At 36.0% G+C, this 18980-nt stretch overlaps 1 protein-coding gene across 1 annotated transcript; it reads left to right on the top strand.

The window, feature by feature from the left end:
- The first annotated feature begins 1212 nt into the window (after nucleotides 1-1212).
- On the top strand, nucleotides 1213-13487 carry LOC107665986 (transcription factor Sp7-like). Its single transcript, XM_016457078.1, has 4 exons — nucleotides 1213-1462; nucleotides 3684-3762; nucleotides 3855-3906; nucleotides 12149-13487. Exons 1-4 carry the CDS (start codon nucleotides 1213-1215, stop codon nucleotides 13448-13450), a joined length of 1683 nt encoding a protein of 560 aa, XP_016312564.1. The 3' UTR covers nucleotides 13451-13487.
- The last annotated feature ends 5493 nt before the right edge of the window (nucleotides 13488-18980 follow it).

Raw genomic sequence — 18980 nt, 5'->3', positions numbered from 1 at the left:
GTGTGTGATCTTCGGTCATTTAGCATGCGATGCCTAGTTTTTCAATGTATGACCAAATGTATGACACCAAGTGTTTCTAAATCTGTTCATATTTTAAAAGTTGTGTTGTGTTGAGATGCAGACAGCTGGTGGTACATTGAACAATTTCCTTCCAAATGACTCTAATGCATCCAGACATTGTACACGTAATTCTCATTATTCTCATTCTTCTTATTCTTAAAATCACTGGATCACTTTTATGCGAAACTGCCTGTAAATACTTTACAATTAAAATAAAATAATACAGTATTTCTTTTGTAGTGCAGTAATGATAATGTGACTTTGTGGACGCTCACTCACGCTCTTTCTATATGTCCAGAAAATAAGAAATGACCATTTTTATTTTTCTAGTCCATGGCAAAAATGTTTTCCCTACATTTTGTGGTAAAATGTGCTTAATAGTAAGAAAATGTAATGATATTGAGGTAAAGTGGGCTTATTTTTACATGAACGACTCACACGCCTTATGGCTGAATCTAATGAAAATGTGCAGAACATAAATATGAAATTTAATTTTTGTTAGTTTCGGTTATATTTTTCCTTCCAAACTGTCATTTCTGCAATGCATCCAGACCTTCTCTTTATTCTCAATGTTGATTCAAAGTAATGTATCACTCTTTATTTCAGATAACATGTAAATGCAACTTTTTTTGTAAACACTTCACAATATAAATAATCATATTACAGTAACAAGAATACATGTTTTTGCATTGTGGTTTTGAAAATTGAAGTAAAATGTGCAATAAAAATTGTAGTAATTTTGTGGTAAATTTTGCTTAATTGTAATAAAAATGTAGATGATTTTGAGGTAAAATATGCTTAATTCGACTGCAAAGTGTTTACTTGAAGCTCATTGCATCGTGTTTGTTTAGAACGCAGACAACTGGTGGCACATTTAACACTTTATTCCCAAATTCCCAAACATGTGGCTTTGTGGTTATGACTGTTTTGGTTGGAAATATGCATAAAACATTTGAGAATCAGACAGAACAGTGAAAATTCAGCTTGCATGCGCATGTTTTGTACCTTGCAGGTGGAGGGATGTGCAGAGGTGCATCTGTCCGTTCCTGCAGCTCCAGTAGGGGGCGTCGTTCACCAAGCTGGCCCGTGTAACGTGGCGTGGGTAGCTCGCGGTGGTTTTGGTCAGGCAGACTGGAGCCCTTGGGCGCTGGCATGCAGCTCAGCGATCGGGAGGGGCCCCCTCAAAAACCATCTCCTCAGGGGCCACACCCACCGCGCTCGCTCTCTGTGGGGGGACAGCATGTTACTTCAAGCCAGGCCTCCGGATTTAGAGCGGCTCTGAGACCGCTCGCCCCAGCCGGTGGAAGTCAAAGCATTCAGCTTTATTTTGGAGCCCAGACTGTGTGGCATTCGCTCGCTCCGAGCATCCGCATGCATGCCGTTCACATGCACATCTGGGAAAGTCTGTTTACAATCACTTCCTCCGCTCGAGTCTGGGACGACAAACCCAAACCGTCCTTGACCTAAACATCCAATGTCAGTTTCTGATGGTGGTCTTGACATTTATAGCGCTCCTGAGCGCATGAGTGAGACGGAACGGCCATACGGTGAGGAGGTGGAAAGAGCTTCAGAGTTCAGTGTTTTCTTATTTCACCACCGTCGCTATGCTTTAGCTGCAGGGTGTGGGTGCAGCGTTGGGGGGTCCGAGATCTCCTCGAGCATCTGCTGTGGGTTTCTGACCTGCTGTGTTTTGTTTTGGTGTTTAAAGGAAGGGCCCTCTTTAGGTAAAATGTGCTTATTTTTACACGGGCCGCTCGCTCGCGCTCTTTCTATATGGCTGAAACGTGCAGAAAGTAAATACAAAATTTAATTTTCCATAAAATGAGGGGCTAGTGAGATTTTCACAATATTTCTTTCATGAAAGTTAAGCACATTTAATGATTTCCTTCCATATTCTCGTTGATGCAATGTATCCGGACGTTTTAATTCTCATTATTCTGAATGTTGATTCAGTTAACTTGAAAATACTATAAAATGGTTTGAAATTACTTTATAATGTAAATAACAGCATTTATTTCATATTACAGTAATAAGAAGGATATATGTTTTGCATTGTGGTTATAAACATTTTTTATTGAAGCCTGTTTCCAACATGGAATAAAAAATTGAACAAGTAATTGCAACTTTTTATTTCAAAATTCTGACTTTGTTTCTGAGTATCTCACAGTTCTGTTTTTTCGTTTCTGCCAATAAAAAATTTTATTATAACTTTTTATCTCAACATTCTGACTTTTTTATTACAATTGCTAGTTTATATCTCTTACTTTTCTTCTCAGAATTGCAAGTTTATATCTAGTGTGGTTTTTTTTCTCAGAATTGCATGAAACAAAGTCAGACTATTGAAATAAAAAGTCACAGTTACCTTTTTAGTTTTTTTTTATTCCTTGGCAGAAACAGGCTTCCATACATTTTGGGGGTAAAATGTGCTTAATAGTAATACAATTTGTAATGATTTTGGGGTAAAATGTGCTTACTTTTACATGGACTGCTTGCTCACACTCTTTCTATATGACTGAATCTCATGAAAATGTGCAGAAAATAAATAATACATTTTATTTTCCATAACATGATGGGTTAAGCACATTTAACAATTTCCTTCCCAATTCTCATTTCTTCAGTGCATCCAGGTCTTTTAATTCTAATTACAGTTAGTGTTGTTTCAAATTACTGTATCACTTTTTATTACAATTAGCTTGAAAATTCAAATACTATAAACTGGTTTATAAATATTTTACAATATAAATAATACAGCATTTATTTCATGTCAATTTAAATGTGGTTATGAACATTTTGGGGTAAAATGTGACCCTGGAGCACAAAACCAGTCATAAGAAATTGAGATTTATGCCTCATCTGAAAGCTGAATAAATAAGCTTTCCATTGATGTGTGGTTTGTTAGGATAGGACAATATTTGAAAATCTGGAATCTGAGGGTGCAAAAAAAATCTAAATATTGAGAAAATCATCTTTAAAGTTGTTCAAATGAAGTTCTTAGCAATGCATATTACTAATCAAAAATTAAGTTTTGATATATTTACGGTAGGAAATTTACAAAATATCTTCATGGAACATGATCTTTACTTAATATCCTAATTATTTTTGGCATAAAAGAGAAATGTATAATTTTGACCCATACAATGTATTGTTGGCTATTGCTACAAATATACCCCAGCGACTTAAGACTGCTTTTGTGGTCCAGGGTCACAAATGTGCTTAATTGTAATGAAAATCGTAAAGGAAGTCATAATGCGTTTTCTTTTCTTTATGCAAAATATAATTTCTAATTTTATTTTGATTTTGGGTTGAAACATAACACGTTCTTGACAGGTTTCATGAGCTTCCCCCATATTCTCATCTTTATCTCCTTCCATGCGATGCGTAGCCTGCTTTCTGAATTCTTGTTTTAAAACGTCTTCATTGCTCCTGTGTTTTGAGAGCGCTTCATGAGTGATGTTAAACTCTGTTAAACTGATGATTTGTGGAGGACACTTGTGGTGGAGCTCACGGGGGCAGATGGCAGCACTAGTGGTAACTCGGTGCCATGTTTAGTATAGTCTAGAGTGCTGAGTAACCAGTAATTCATAAAATTGGCCTCTTTGTTATGATCATACTGGCTCCTTCAGGCCCCACACAGTTTGACATCCAATTCATGAGGATTTCACTGTCTTCAGTTAATGACCTGCATGAAGCAGAACCAAAGCTGTTTTTTATTGCAGAAAAGTCTATTGTAGATGATATTAAGCTTTTCCCTTTTTTCCCCCATCTGATGGTCTTTCTCACTTCTTTTTCCATAGAGATTCCTGTTTCTGTGACCACACGGTCTGGAAAAAACCATCTCGCTGTGAGGTGAGTTTGTCCCTGACCCTGTATCTCCCTCTTACCACATTTCCATCTCCAAAGCCACTCACACACGTCTAATCATTTCACTTTTTCCTTGCGTGGCAGCGTTATTAAGAAGTTTAATTCGCTGAGGGTCCGGGCTCCGGGAGGAATTCAGGGAGAATTATTCCATTGATTCCCATTTAACCACAATGAAATCCTCGGTACTCTGATACGGAGACTAATGATGAAAGCATATAGCCCTTAAAAACCCAAAACTGTAAAACTTGTCCAAAGTGAGTTATGCTAAAAGACCCTTAGTTCGTATATTTAATATCTATAAACTGGCCAAAAATGCTGATATTTCAGCTAATGGTGCCGTCTTGGGTTGCATTGACTCTAAATGGATGTAAAAAGGAACGGAGCTCCAAAAAAGTACATTTGATTTGTAAGGGTACCTGTTTGGAAAGCATTCAAATCCATGGCATTTGTGAAGTACTGCTTGGTGAATGTTACGTACGCTGAAACATACATAAGTGATTCTCAAGTGCTGCTTTATTATGACCCAAAAATTGATGACAAGCTTGTTCTGATTGGATCACCGTCAACAGGTAAAAAGAAAAAATGTTAAATGCAAAAAAATACTGAAATCTATTGGATCATGGTCAACTGGTGAACAGAAACTATTTTAAAATGCAAAAAAATACTAATATAACGCCATTTTACTATTTAAACAGGGTCAACAGGTAAAAATAAACAAAATATTAAATGCAAAAAAATACTAATACATTTAAGACCATTTTACTGTTTGTTCACAGTGAACAGGTAAAAAGAAACAAGGGTAAAAGCAAAAATACTAATAAAGTAAAGTTTAGGGCCATTTTACTATTGGATCATGGGTTAACAGGTCAAAGTAAACTAAATATTAAATGCAAAAAAATACTAATAAATTTAAGGCCATTTTAATATTGGATCACGGTCAACAGGTGAAAAGAAAAAAAATATTTAATGCAAAAAATACTAATAAATTTAAGCCCATTTGACTGTTGGATCACATTCAACAGGTAAAAAAGAAACAACGTTAAATGCAAAAATACTAATTAATTTAAGGCCATAAAACAACTGTTTTTGCTCATCATTTGATGTCCACACTTGAAGAAATTTTTAACATCTGAATTAAATTTTTATTTTTAGGTTTACATTAGAGTTTTTATTCAAAGCAAACTTTATTTATGTTTTTAAATTGATCTTTTATAGTATTTCAATTTATTACTTGCCATGAAAATAGCCAAGGAAGCTGGCATGGCGTTAAAAAACACCAACTAACCAACCAACATGTGATGCCCAACGTAAAATCTGGATCTCGAATCTGAACTGGCGGAGAACCGCTGATTTACACCAATGTATATTGAAACCACTTTATAGCTCACACACGCCCTTCATTAACACAATAATCAACAGTGCTTTTTACAAGCCATTACCTCGCCCAGAGAGGAAGACATTTCAATGTAAAACGCAAAAATAGAAAAGATAAAAAACACAAAATGTTTTCCTTCAGTTTGCTTCTAAATCTCTAATTATAGATTGCTTTTGCGCCACTTTGAAGGAAGCTGTTAGTGGGGATCAAGCATTTACAGCTCCTCGGAGTGATATCCCAATAAACTACTTACATCCAGCAGCTCTTTTTACGCCACTGCTGCACCTCTCCTTTCAATTTTAGCCTGTTCAGGGTGTGGGATTTCAAAGGGAAATAGGAAAGCTATTAGGCCAAATGGGGAAACCACATGCAAATCATTGGGAAGGCAGTTCCCTCAAACTGCGTGAAGCCTCCACATGTGGCACCGCGCTCCACAGTTTATATCTTTGCGTGTTCAGTAAATTTAGTAAAGGCACACCCATTTGAACCTTAGTTTTTCATTCTGATGATCATGTTTGTGTCCTATATGTACACAAATAGGTACATCTCATGTTTCATTCAAGTATCAACTTTGTCTCAGATTTTGCTCCTTAAATTCCTTGAAAGAAATAAAAGTATGTAGTGTCATCCAGTAAGTGTATAAAGCTATAAAATAAATGTGGAGCAGCTTAGATCATTTGACGAGAAATGTTTGAGTTCATAATGAGATCATTTGATTGCAGACTTGACAAATCTGAGTTTAAGCCGTTGTTGAGATCTCTTCCAAAACTCTAGAGGAGATGAATGTGAGATTCTGTTGATTACGTAATTGCTATAGATAGAGCACAACAGAAAAACTCCATTCGTTTTCTCCATATGGAAATTGATTTTTAATGCTAACTGATAAACCGTTAAAGGCAGACCTGTTGTGAGCTCCGGGGTTGTTAATCAATTGTATATGCCTTTGTTGAAACCATCTGTTTGCTTTAATTCAACTTATTTTTAACATAATTGTTTAATAGCAGAATTTGCGGTGAAAAACTACATTACCCATGATGCTGTAGAGAAGATTCCACCAATCATAGAGTTGCAGCGAGCAAAGCTCCGCCCACCGTAAATGGGTAAGCGAATCGGTCTCCTTACACTTCCAAGTTAAATATTTGTGTGTGTGTGTGTGTGTGTGTGTGTGTGTATAATGCATGGTTTAAATGCATACAATAAACAACTTTAAATGAATAGTTTTACTATTTATACATTTATTAATACATTTTTTACTCTGATTATATCTTTTGCAATGCTTCATGGGATTGTAGTTGTAGTTCTTTCCCTAATTAAATCCACTAGGTACACAGTCTTGCACCATTGTCTTTTTATCCAATTTTCATAGACTTTTTGCTTCAAGTCAAAGTTTGTAATATTGTCATTCTCCTCGTAGCTGGTTGGTTTGATTCATGGCTTATATTGCTTTAATGAAGACTTTTTATGAATCCCTATGGGAAAAATTAATGGGAAAAATACTTCCAGAAAGCAGTGCCACTGAAAAAGTGGGCGGCACTAATGCACTGTACTGTTATTTAATATTAACTACATTCAAAATGCACAAGGCTGATTTGTGTTCATTTTTATTGTATGTTTATTTGTAATGCAGTATATGATAAAAATTGACCAGCCTGGCGGCCACGTTACAGATCTACATTTCTTCTTCGATGAATCATTCAATTCTTCAGTTGCATCACAGTTTTAGTAACTCATGACTTTGCATATGTTTCCATTCATTTGAGAAGGAAAGTCAAGAGATCAGATGAGCAGACGAGCAGACGAGACTCCAGATAAATGCATCAGCGAAAATTTATTAGGCCATCCCAGCAATTTGCAATTGCACATGCATTAGTGTTTGGAAAATGATTCTTCACTTTTCAACACTCACTCAACCTCCTCCAATTACAGTGTGTGGTATATTGATAAAATGACCCCAAAATCGCTTGATGAGCATATTTTTCTTTGCTATGTTGATGTATTTCATCAATGTCATCTGTATTTTTAAATGATTTACTGGAAGAAACTGTGCATTTTAAATGTGTATATACCTGCTAAATGTCACTGTTTAGTTAGTAGTCTTGTTTAAAAGCCACAAAACTGATTTCAATGGGTCTTTAAATGGTTTTCCTATCTCGTACCAGCATGACTTCCACCAAAGTAGGACTGTGGATTACGGCTGCTAAGAGCTCCAAAAATGACCTAATCTAACATTTAAATCTGCCAATAAATCACTGTGTGGTCTTTACTGCAATGTTTCTGACAGCAACGTGATTCATGTCGTTAGAAATAACAGTGCCCCCTATGGCACCAATCTAATTAGCCAGTGCAGTTCAATACTATGATTGCAGAAATTAATGTGTTGCATGATTGTGTATGTGTGTATTTCATTTTGTGCTCTGCAAGGTAGAGACGCAGGGTCAGTTGAAGAGCAGACTGCTAAATATAGTCTGTGTGTTACTGTAAGGGCCAAACTCTCTCAAACTACAAGCTTGCTCTGACCATGCCTTGTAATTGAGGGAGAAAATAAAGAATGAAATTACATGTTTATTTTTGAAAACAATTTTAATCTTCTCTCCCCTCATTTTGGAAAAAAAGCAACACCCACAAGGACACTCAAAACCAAGATGGGCTGTCGGAAAGCCGTTCCAACTGTTTATTCACTTGATGGATGTCTGTAAGCCAGAGCGAGGCTCTTAAGAGCGGACAACTTCTGTGCGGTGCATGAACACTGAACTGAAATATGGAAAAATTAGGAAAGAGAGCAAAAGGGTATTTCAGTTGTGCATTTCTGAGTGAAGATCTAGTCAAAATCAAGAAAATAAACAAATTGCAAATAAAGTTTATAGGCAAGGCTGTTAAAAGCATCTTTGACTTTCATGCACTTGAGTAAAAAATTATTAATTTTGCACATTTTTTGAGGTTTCGGAACACAGAAGACATCATTTTGCCTTTTTAATTGTTTTTAAGGGTTGATTACGAAAATAGAAAAAAGTCGGCACACCTGGGCTCCAAAGATACAAAAATTGTAATAACAGACTATCACATAAAAACGTTTTTCTATTTTCATGATAAATTTTTTTGTCGAGCATCCTGTTGGGGAGTTTTTCCAGAGATGTGCGTGCTTTTGTTTTGATTTAGTTTACAATCACTTTGCTGTTATTTCTCATAAGAAACTGCATAAAATCAGATTGTGTTGTTTCTCTTAGTCCGATTAGCTGAGATTTAGTTTTGGCCTTTAAATTGGCAGAATAACAGTACTTATACTTTCTGCTCTGCATCTAGACTGTTCATTACAGTCTTTGAAACCACCAACACCACTTTAATAACAGGACTCTGTATGATTCACTTGATTTGATTGACATTGTTATTGAAATGTATTCTTCAACTCTTGTGATAAAATATGATCAGGAATGCCATTTTTGCATCATTTTACAAAATTATTTTATCTATGCTTAGAGTAATGTGCGAAAACATTTAGTTCTCAGAACTGCTTATGGGGAAAATCTTTATTTGCATGTCTGATATAAGATGGGAATCAGCTAGTTTACTGATTTTAGCTATTCATTTTTCTAAAAAGTTTTAAATGGACACATCCTCGCACTACTCCCATCCATATATTTACATAGGAAAATCATTACAATTTTTGATCATAAGCACCAATCAAGCCCGTTTTTTCTACAATGTGACTATACGGCACCAAATGCATGAATGCACTGGCATTGGATGCACACAATACAACATTTGCATATGAAGTAAAAATTGCATATTGACATGAGTTTAGTGATAGATAGATAGATAGATAGATAGATAGATAGATAGATAGATAGATAGATAGATAGATAGATAGATAGATAGATAGATAGATAGATAGATAGATAGATAGATAGATAGATAGATAGATAGATAGATAGATAGATAGATAGATAGATAGATAGATAGATAGATAGATAGATAGATAGATAGATAGATAGATAGATAGATAGATAGATAGATAGATAGATAGATAGATAGATAGATAGATAGATAGATAGATAGATAGATAGATAGATAGATAGATAGATAGATAGATAGATAGATAGATAGATAGATAGATAGATAGATAGATAGATAGATAGATAGATAGATAGATAGATAGATAGATAGATAGATAGATAGTTTTGGCCAATGTGTAATAAATGCATTTTATGAAACCAAAGAATTCTTCTAGTGTAGCCTAGTACACTCTAAAAAATGCTGGGTTAAATACAAAGCACTGGGTTGTATTTAACCCAGCATTTTTTAGAGTGTATGTTTTAGAAACCTGCAAAACCACTGATAGAGAAAACGAGCATTTGTGCATTTTGTAAAACTTATAGTTGCCCTTGTGATAACTGTTCCCGATCAAATGTGAGAATTCTGAGCTACTATTTTCAAAGTAGGCTAGTTGATTTAAAAAAAAAAAAAGAATCTATCAGTGATTTTATTGCCCAGTTGACTGCGAAAATCGTCAATATCGTAAATACATTTTAATCAAAACAGGGTTTTTATGGCATATTCGAGGTGTAAATATAGCCTATAATAATGTGATAAGTAGTAATGTAATAACAAAGACTACAGACTTTGGTAATAACTAGTAGTCTACTAAAGTAGTTCGCGATCGCGCTGCTGTTTCTATGGTTACTCGTTACTTACGCTAAAGTTCGGAGCGAATATATTTAGCGCACGATCACAGGACTGCTTCCTCCGGGATGGCCGCGTCGATTCTGGAGGTATGGAAAAAACAGTCTGATCTCAGACCTGCGTATGTTTTCAGTCTGGTTTTATATCGGATCTCTAAATATTTATAAGCGTCAAGCACGCATATTTTGAATTTTGTGCATTATTGGTTTGCATAGGCTTTCTTCTGATTCTGGTCACTCAGTAAAAGTTATTGGATAGCTTGTGTATGACATTTAAAGTAGAATGAAAATAACCAAATTTAGATATAATTGCATGAACTATGTGATTAAAAATATAAAGAAAACACTTAAATTCAGTCCATGTTGTCAGGAAGACTATGCACTTAAATTCACAGTTAAAACTAGGGTTTTGCATTCATTGAAGAGCCTGTGAAAGTTCTTTAAAAACTTTGTATTCTGTAGTCCTTTAGAAACCTTGATGGTGTTTAAGAAACTAGACACCAATACTCTAATGTGAATAACCCATAATGAACTTTGTAGAGCAAAAAAGTAAGATTTAAAGGTGCTTTACTAAACCTAAGAACCACTGAGGAACCTTCATTGTTAAGAGTGCAGGGATTGTTGCAACACAATCAAAAAGCGTTCAAACGTATTACCAGATAGTCCAGCCTAGACACTGAATTATTTGTCCTATTACTAGGACATACAGCTCTTGCTGCAATGGTTTTGGATGTAGGCAACAAATTTAAGCTCCACGCGGTAATGGAGAGCAATTAACCTGGAAACGAGAGCAAAACCTTTGCCAAGATGAACCGCACACACTCGGCGGGAAATATCATCACACACACTGCGCCTTACTCATTCATTTATCATCACTTCCTAAAACTTGACTTTCTTTTTTTCAGACAGTTTATCAGTAATCACTCTTGTAGGGCTGCATGAAGAGATTTCCCAGCATGTTTTGAAGTGTAATGGAGTAATGTTTGACCAGCAGCATCTGTACTTTCACTCAAGTAATGGAGTTGAGTACTTTGTCCGCCTCTGCTTCCCAATGGAAAATAGGGTAGACCACTGCCTTTCCAAATGAAGCAAAGTCCAGGTGATGTTGGGACTTAACATCTTAAGTTAGGGTTGTGGGAATCCTAAAATGCCAATCTGCTTTTTAATTTAACATCTAAACGGAGAACATTTTGTCCTTCAATCTTGAATTACTCATTGTTGACTGTAAACATGGTTACCATGTGTTTTTCTGTGGCTGTGCTCATGCACTGGCATAAAGCATGTTAAATACTTCGTGCTTGGATCAGTGTGAGTGTGAGTATATGGGAAATAATTGACCATCTTTGATTTCTAAATGTTTTATTCTTGTGCATTTGTTCAAATGCACAGTTGACACATTGATTGACAACACAATTAGAGTATTCTAAACCAAACTATTGTTTGTTCTTCCAAACAATATCATATTGTTGCCTGTTTTTCACAGACGGATGGTCACTATAGAGATGTAAACATGTTAAACAGGAACTCCATGTGTGGTGACAGTAATTATTGTGTTGTCAATGCTGGTGCATATTTCTGTCTAGACTAATAGCACAGGAAGGATGTTTGCACGACCTCTCTTTTATGCTAGAGAACATCATGATGGCTACAGTCGAACCAAAATCCAGACACCTTCAACATTTCTCACATTATCACAGTTTATTCGCTATAGTTTAGAAAATGTTAATAAAATATGAGAATAACTAATTCATCTTGATAATGTCAGATACCTTTGATAGAAAGGTATGTAATGGATTACAATCAACCAAAAATGATTCAGCTGTTAAATTTAAGTACACAATTAGATCAAACCAATTCAGGTCAACCAATTACCAAGCAATGCTTCATTTAGTTCAGTCTGTGGTGTAAAAAGGTCGCATTAGCAATTAAAGAAAAACACTTAAGCAAAACATAGTCAGGTCAAAGTGTCTGAATATTTTGGTGGTAGTCCACTGTATGAAGAATTTTTGGGTATAATATATCACATCTCACTTTATTTTACTATCCTCACTTACATAAATGAACTATAGTGTCCTGCACCCACTAATAAAAAAAATATCTGGTGTCTGAATAATTTTTGGTTTGGCTGTATTCGAAGCAACATAGATTGCGTTCTGATCTCTTATTGTCTTCTCAGGAGGAAACACGTTATGGATCCAGTCCCTTGGCTATGCTAACCGCAACCTGCAACAAGTTTGGAAACACCAGTCCAGTCCGAGACTCCGCCACGCCCGGTAAAGCGGGAAGCACGGTACCCATCAAGAAAGCCTACAGCATGACCTCTGAACTCCAGAGCCCTAAGAATAATGTGCGAGGCAATGAGGGCGTCGTGGACTCTTACAGCGGCTCCTTTAGCTCCGCCGGGGGTTTGCTCACTCCGACCGGCAGTCCTCCTCCTGCTCCCACGGGAGCGTACGGCTCCGAATACAACCCGTTCTCCAGTTTCCAAACTTCCAGTGCCTCTCAGGACCCTTCGCTCATGGGGACTAAAGCCACAGCGGACTGCCTGACCAGCGTCAACACCTACTTGGACATGACGCATCCCTATGGCTCCTGGTACAAGGGCATCCATCCTGGAATCACGGCTGCTCCTGCGAACGCAACATCTTCTTGGTGGGATGTCCATACCAACTCAAACTGGCTAAGCGCTGGACAACCTCAACCCGAGAGCCTCCAACCCGTCGCTCCTCAAGCATCCCTCAATTCCCAGATGCCTAGTTACACTAATGATTTTACACCTTTAAATCCGGCGCCATATCCGTCTGTAGGCTTGAGCTCGCTCCAATCCTCACAGCACATGCTCCCTCAGGACATGTACAAGCCCAAACCCGTCCCAACTTCTGGAATCCTGGACAATTCAATGGGGCTCAAACCGGCTCGGGGATCTCCCGGATACACCAGCGGATCTACAACCGGAAGGTCTTCTTGCGTTTGCCCAAATTGCCAAGAGTTGGAGAGGCTTGGCGCCTCGGCTGCATCCCTGCGCAAGAAACCCGTCCACAGCTGCCACATTCCCGGCTGTGGGAAGGTTTATGGCAAGGCTTCGCACCTCAAAGCCCACCTGCGTTGGCACACAGGCGAGCGACCCTTCGTCTGCAACTGGCTCTTCTGCGGGAAGCGCTTCACTCGCTCCGACGAGCTGGAGCGCCACGTCCGCACCCACACTCGAGAAAAGAAGTTCACTTGTCTCCTGTGCAATAAGCGCTTCACGAGGAGCGACCATCTCAGCAAACATCAGAAAACCCACACGGAAGCCAGCCTGCAAGCGAAGGGTCCGGAAGAGGAGGCGGAGCCCAGAGGAACCGAGGAGCCAGCGGATTCCGGTAAAGTGGCTCCTCAGGGGCCCGCCGGTGGCATGCAGGACCCGGCGGTTGGCGGAGACGAAAAGAGCAGCACGGGGAACGGTGTGGACGGCAGCAGCAGGCTGCTGGAGATATAAAAGCGCTGTGTGAGGAATCGGATGAAGACTCTGACAAGTGGAGCTACTGTTGCATTGATGCTAAGCTGCATATGAAATGATATCCTGTGTTTTATTATGCAATCTGTTTTTAGGAACTAGTCGAATGTGCTCCACGGAGAGCAGCGTATCATGAACATTTTCTAGACTGGGAGAAATGAATTACACTAGCAGACAAAAGTTTTTTGAAAAGTAAGATATTTCATGTTTTTAAAGAAGTCTCTTCTGCTCACCAAGCCTGCATTTATTTGATCCAAAGTACAGCAAAAACAGTAAAATTTTGAAATATTTTTACTATTTAAAATAACTGTTTTCTGTGTGAATATCAGTTAAACTGTAATTTATTTCTCTGATCAAAGCTGTATTTTCAGCATCATTACTCCAGTCTTCAGAGTCACATGATCTTCAGAAATCATTCTAATATTCTGATTTGCTGCTCAAGAAACATTTCTGATTATTATTAGTAGTAGTAGTATTATTATCACTATTTAAAACAGTTGAGTACATGATTCTTTGATGAATAGAAAGATCCAAAGATCAGCATTTATCTGAAATAAAAAGCTTTTGTAACATTATACACTGTTCCATTCAAAAGCTTGAAGCCAGTATAATTTTCTTTTTGGGGGGAAAGAAATTATAGAAATTAATACTTTTATTTATCAAGGATGCTTTAAATTGATCAAAAGTGATGATAAAGACATTTATAGTGTTACAAAAGATCTCTATTTCAGATAAATTATGTTCTTCTGAACTTTCTATTCATCAACGAAACCTGAAAAAATTCTACTCAGCTGTTTTCAACATAATAAGAATAATAATAAATGTTTCTTGAGCAGCAAATTAGAATATTGGAATGATTTCTGAAGATCATGTGACACTGAAGACTGGAGTAATGATGCTGAAAATACAGCTGTGCATCACAAAAATAAATTACAGTTTAACAGATATTCACATAGAAAACAGATATTTTAAATAGTAAAAATATTTACAAATTTTGCTCTTTTTGCTGTACTTTGGATCAAATAAATGCAGGCTTGGTGAGCAGAAGAGACTTCTTTAAAAACATTAAAAACCTTACTGTTCAAAAACCTTTAACTGGTAGTGTACAAAGAACTTCAGACACGTTTGTCTGGAGAAGCCTACATTTTGGGGAGTATTTTTAAATGTTTTAATGTCTACAAATTATTACTGAATTATTTCTTATTCTTTGTTTTAGATTCCTTCTTTTTGACAACTTTTAGGGCCGGCTGTTTTTGAAGCCCAGCGTTATGTTTCTGTCAGCAGAGCATCTGATATTTGGGCTTCCGATCGATGCACATTTTGTCCTGTTTTTATTTAATTCAAATTGATTTCTTTTATCTTTTAAATCCTGAACGCTTTCTTGAGGACTCATTACTTTGATAGAACTGATCAGGACGTAATCTTCAGTTTCGGCTGCAAAGAGGCAATCTGGTGTACAGTGAACCGTTTTCTTTTATTTCATTATTGGTCCTGTCGCTTGACATTGTTTTATTTAATTTCCTATTTACATAAAATCTAATTTATGTTTTAAATTATGAGACAATGTTGTGTTTCACTGGTTTTGCTGAATGGAGGTAGACCATGAAGCGAGTCATTTATGAATAAATTAAGTCTTCTCATTCATGTGATGGTTTTATTTATTTTTTATTTGGACGGATCGATTTAAAGTTCTTTCGCCTCTGAATATTATAAGCAGATTTTAAAAACAGAATAAAAATTTTAAGAAAGACATTATGCATGCAATATCAATTTTTGAAGTAAAATCCTAAATAATTGTGGAAATAAGATCAGTGGGCAGATTTCTATGAACTGATTACAGTAAAAGTCAAACTTAAAGCATATACAGTAATTTAGTTAAGCATTGAAACCACCATATGTGGTTGTGCAAAGCAGTAGAGTTTTACATTGTTTATGTTTATTTGTTTCACAAAAATTTATTTGTTTCCTATTTCACCCTAAAATCAAAAGAAAAAATATATTAAGCTTATTATTAAATTAGCTTAATTCTCTTTATAAAAATATATAATTTTGTGTTTCTTGTCATTTTGGGTTGAAATGACCTGCAGATGTTTTCATGAGATTCCTTCACATTTATTCATGATGCATCTGTTTCCAATATATTAAAAACATATCTGCAACCATCTAAACGACCAAAAACCTGCATGCTGCGGATACAGAAAATACTGAAATATTCACGGTTTGTGTAAAAAACAATAATAATTGTAAGAAAACATCTTTATGTTCAGCCAAATGCCATGTTGTGAGGTTTGGCCTGAAAGCGCTTGTGTTTCAGTATCACAGCAGCTTATTGAATCCAGAGACGCTGCATGTGGGATGTCATAAATCAAATGTATGATGCTCAGAATAAGTTGACCACAAAGTGTGAGTAAAACCCTTTTTCTCCAGAAATGAAAGTTCATTGCTTTGAATGTTTGGCCCGTGAGTAATGGTTCATGAAGGGAAAGAATATAAAGCCAGATAAGTTTTCCTCATGCCATCAAGCTCCCATATAGTCCTCATGATCTGAGTTTCTTTGAGCTTCTTTGCTCTGTCATTCGTTCTGTCTCACGGCTCAACAAATGCTTTAATTAGTTTTTGCAGCACAAACAAAGCAGAGCTCTCAGTCACACAAAGAGTCCCTCAGAACGCCACTCAAGGAAATTAAACCTCCCCTGCTGTCTGTGAGGGCCAATTACCCCCACCGGCCCCACAATTACCCCACATAACGCTGCAGGACGGTCAGCACGGGGCAGGAGACGACTGACCACTAAAGAGAGGAAATGATCAAGTCCTTATACAGTGAGGGTTTATTTTATTCAATTTTATTTTATTGCATTTTATTGCAGTGCAGTGCTTGTGCTTGTGCTTGTGAGGAAGCATTTTATACTTTTAAAAAATATTTTAAATATTTTCGTTTTTTTTTCTAAACCTTATATTTTTATGAAATTTAGTTTTATGAAGTTTTAAAAATTTCCCATTTACATTGTGAGAATGTTTCACATTCAGAATCTTAAGTGACAAGAAGGTGTCAACATGTTTGAATATTGAATTTACTTTGAAATGTATTTTTTTTTTTATTTTATTTTATGTTTTTTATTTTATGAGAGAACAGACTCCTTATACAGTGAGGTTTTTTTTATTTTATTACAGTGCTTGTGATAAAGCACTTGAAATTTCTCTTTTTATTCTTTATGCTTCTTTGCAATTAATTCAGCTTATGTGTGCATTATGTTTTTATATTTTTGGTTTTTATAAACCTTTTTTTTTAATGAAATTTAACTTTAAAGTTTTTAAATTTACCACTTATATTGTGTCTGTTACACTTCTTTTCTTCTTCTTTTTTTTTTACTGTTTTTATGCTATTTTATGAAAAAAAGAGACTCCTTATACAGTTGAGAGTTTTTTGAGGGTAGTATTTATTTATTTATTTTTCATTTATTTTATTTTATTACAGCGCTTGTGAGGAATTAGAAATTTCTCTTTTTTTATTCTTTACAATTTTTTGCAATTAACTCAGCTCAGCCTTATGCATGTTATCTATTTTTGTTTTAAAAACCTTATATTGTTATGAAATTTAAGCATAATTTTAGGTAAGTTTGAACATTTCCCACTTATATTCACTGAAAAACGTTGCAAATAAAACAAAGATTATTGGTGTACATTTTGCCTAATGAATAAATAAATACTATTTCAGTTTTTCTACCTCAAAAGTTCACGTTTAATTAAATGAGTTACTTTCCTTTTCTTTGTAATTCTTTGTGAAATCTAGCAATGTCTGAGTGCAAAGTGTATCTACACCAATTTATTTTATTTTTTTTCAGTGAATTTTGGCGTCAACAAGTTTGCATATACAGAATTGTAATTACACTTTTTTTCTTTTTCTTTTATATTTTATGTAGTAAAGATTTTGAAACACAGCAATGGGCTTTTCCTGTATGAGATCAAGTCTGTGTGAATTATAAAAATGGTGAGCTACTGAAAACTGCAAAAGCCGTGAGATCCGGAAGCGTTGCACACATCGCAGACTTTATTTAAATGATCAAATGCATGCATCACCCCTCATACAGTGCGCTCTCTTCTCATCGACTCCTCTTGACTCGGGATGCATGGTTCTAATTTACTGGCTCTAATGAGCTGGAGTTGAGGGCAGTTGGTATAAAGCATCCCGGGGCCGGCTCTGTCATCAGGGCCTGACATATTTATGGTGGTCTGAAGTGGGCTGGCGGTCGCGTCCGCAGCTTTAAAGGCCGGGTGGAGGGTTGGGTGGGGTGTGTGTTCGTGGGTGGAGGTGTAGGAGCTTTATATGGGGGCTACAGGAGGGTCCGTGGCTTCTGACTATTATTTTTGACCTTTTATATTCTCCTGTGGTGGCGGTAACCTTGATTTATTTTTGTATCTTTATGTTGGAGGGGGGAAAAAAAGGAAAGACGAGGATCTGCCTCGAGTGAAGCCATAAAAAGATAAATATACTCAGGGCCATGAGAGAGAGAGAGAAAAAGAGAAGAAGACAGGAAAAGAGGGAAGCACGAACTCCTCCCGTTCGTCCTCCTCAAACGCGACTCTTGAGTTTTACAGTTTCTTGTGCATAAGTTGGTGTGAGTGGTTGCAATACAGTTGCTAAGTTGTAGTTTAGTCTTTCTTTAGGTGCTCAAGCACAAACAGTGTAGGATAACTTACATACAGAAAGATTATGTTAAAAATCTGGGTATGATCGTGGTACGGGTCCAATTGACCCTAGCCTAACTGGATTCAATATAATTCACCAACAAAAAAAAAAAAGAAAATTTAATTTAAATTTAAAAATAATTAGTAAAATAAACAAAAAGAGAACTTATTTTAAAAAATGTTCGTAAAATTAGAGAAAATATTTATTACTGTATTTAAAAGTGTTTTTATTTTATTTTAATTTTTTCATTAATTATATATTTTATAAACAGTATTTTTGAAAACATTTTAACACCGTTGACACATATTGTATAAAAGCATCTGCCAAAAAAAGTAAATGTAAACACCCTTAGAATGTAGTTGAAAAAACTGACTTAACAAAATACCGTACATCAAAAAATATACATATTTTTCTGTGCAGCCATTTATTTGTAATAGAATTGTTGTACGCACATTCCATGAGTGTCTAAAATTTGCATGCATGTTCATGATCCTGAATGAGAAAAAAATCACAAAATATCAAGAATTAAAATCATACATCATACATTATTTCTGACAATCCAAAAAAACATGACCTTAATTGGATTCAGTATAATTCCCCAAAACTCACACTTTGAAAAACATATCAAATCAGATAAAAACAGTAAACCTTTATTTTTAATAGTTCTCATACATTACAAATAAATGAATGAATGAACACTATTTTAAACATTTTTAAAACATTTAAACAGAAGAAGTTTGGAAAAGCACGTCTGTGTTTTCCTGAATCTCAGTCAGAAAAAGTATGGCGCTCGCAACACCAAGATCATGCGTTCGATTCCCAGCC

This window comes from Sinocyclocheilus anshuiensis, unplaced genomic scaffold, assembly GCF_001515605.1.
Source record: "Sinocyclocheilus anshuiensis isolate Anshui unplaced genomic scaffold, SAMN03320099.WGS_v1.1 scaffold447, whole genome shotgun sequence".
NCBI lineage: Eukaryota > Metazoa > Chordata > Actinopteri > Cypriniformes > Cyprinidae > Sinocyclocheilus > Sinocyclocheilus anshuiensis.
This window is presented reverse-complemented; position numbering and strand designations above follow the sequence as displayed.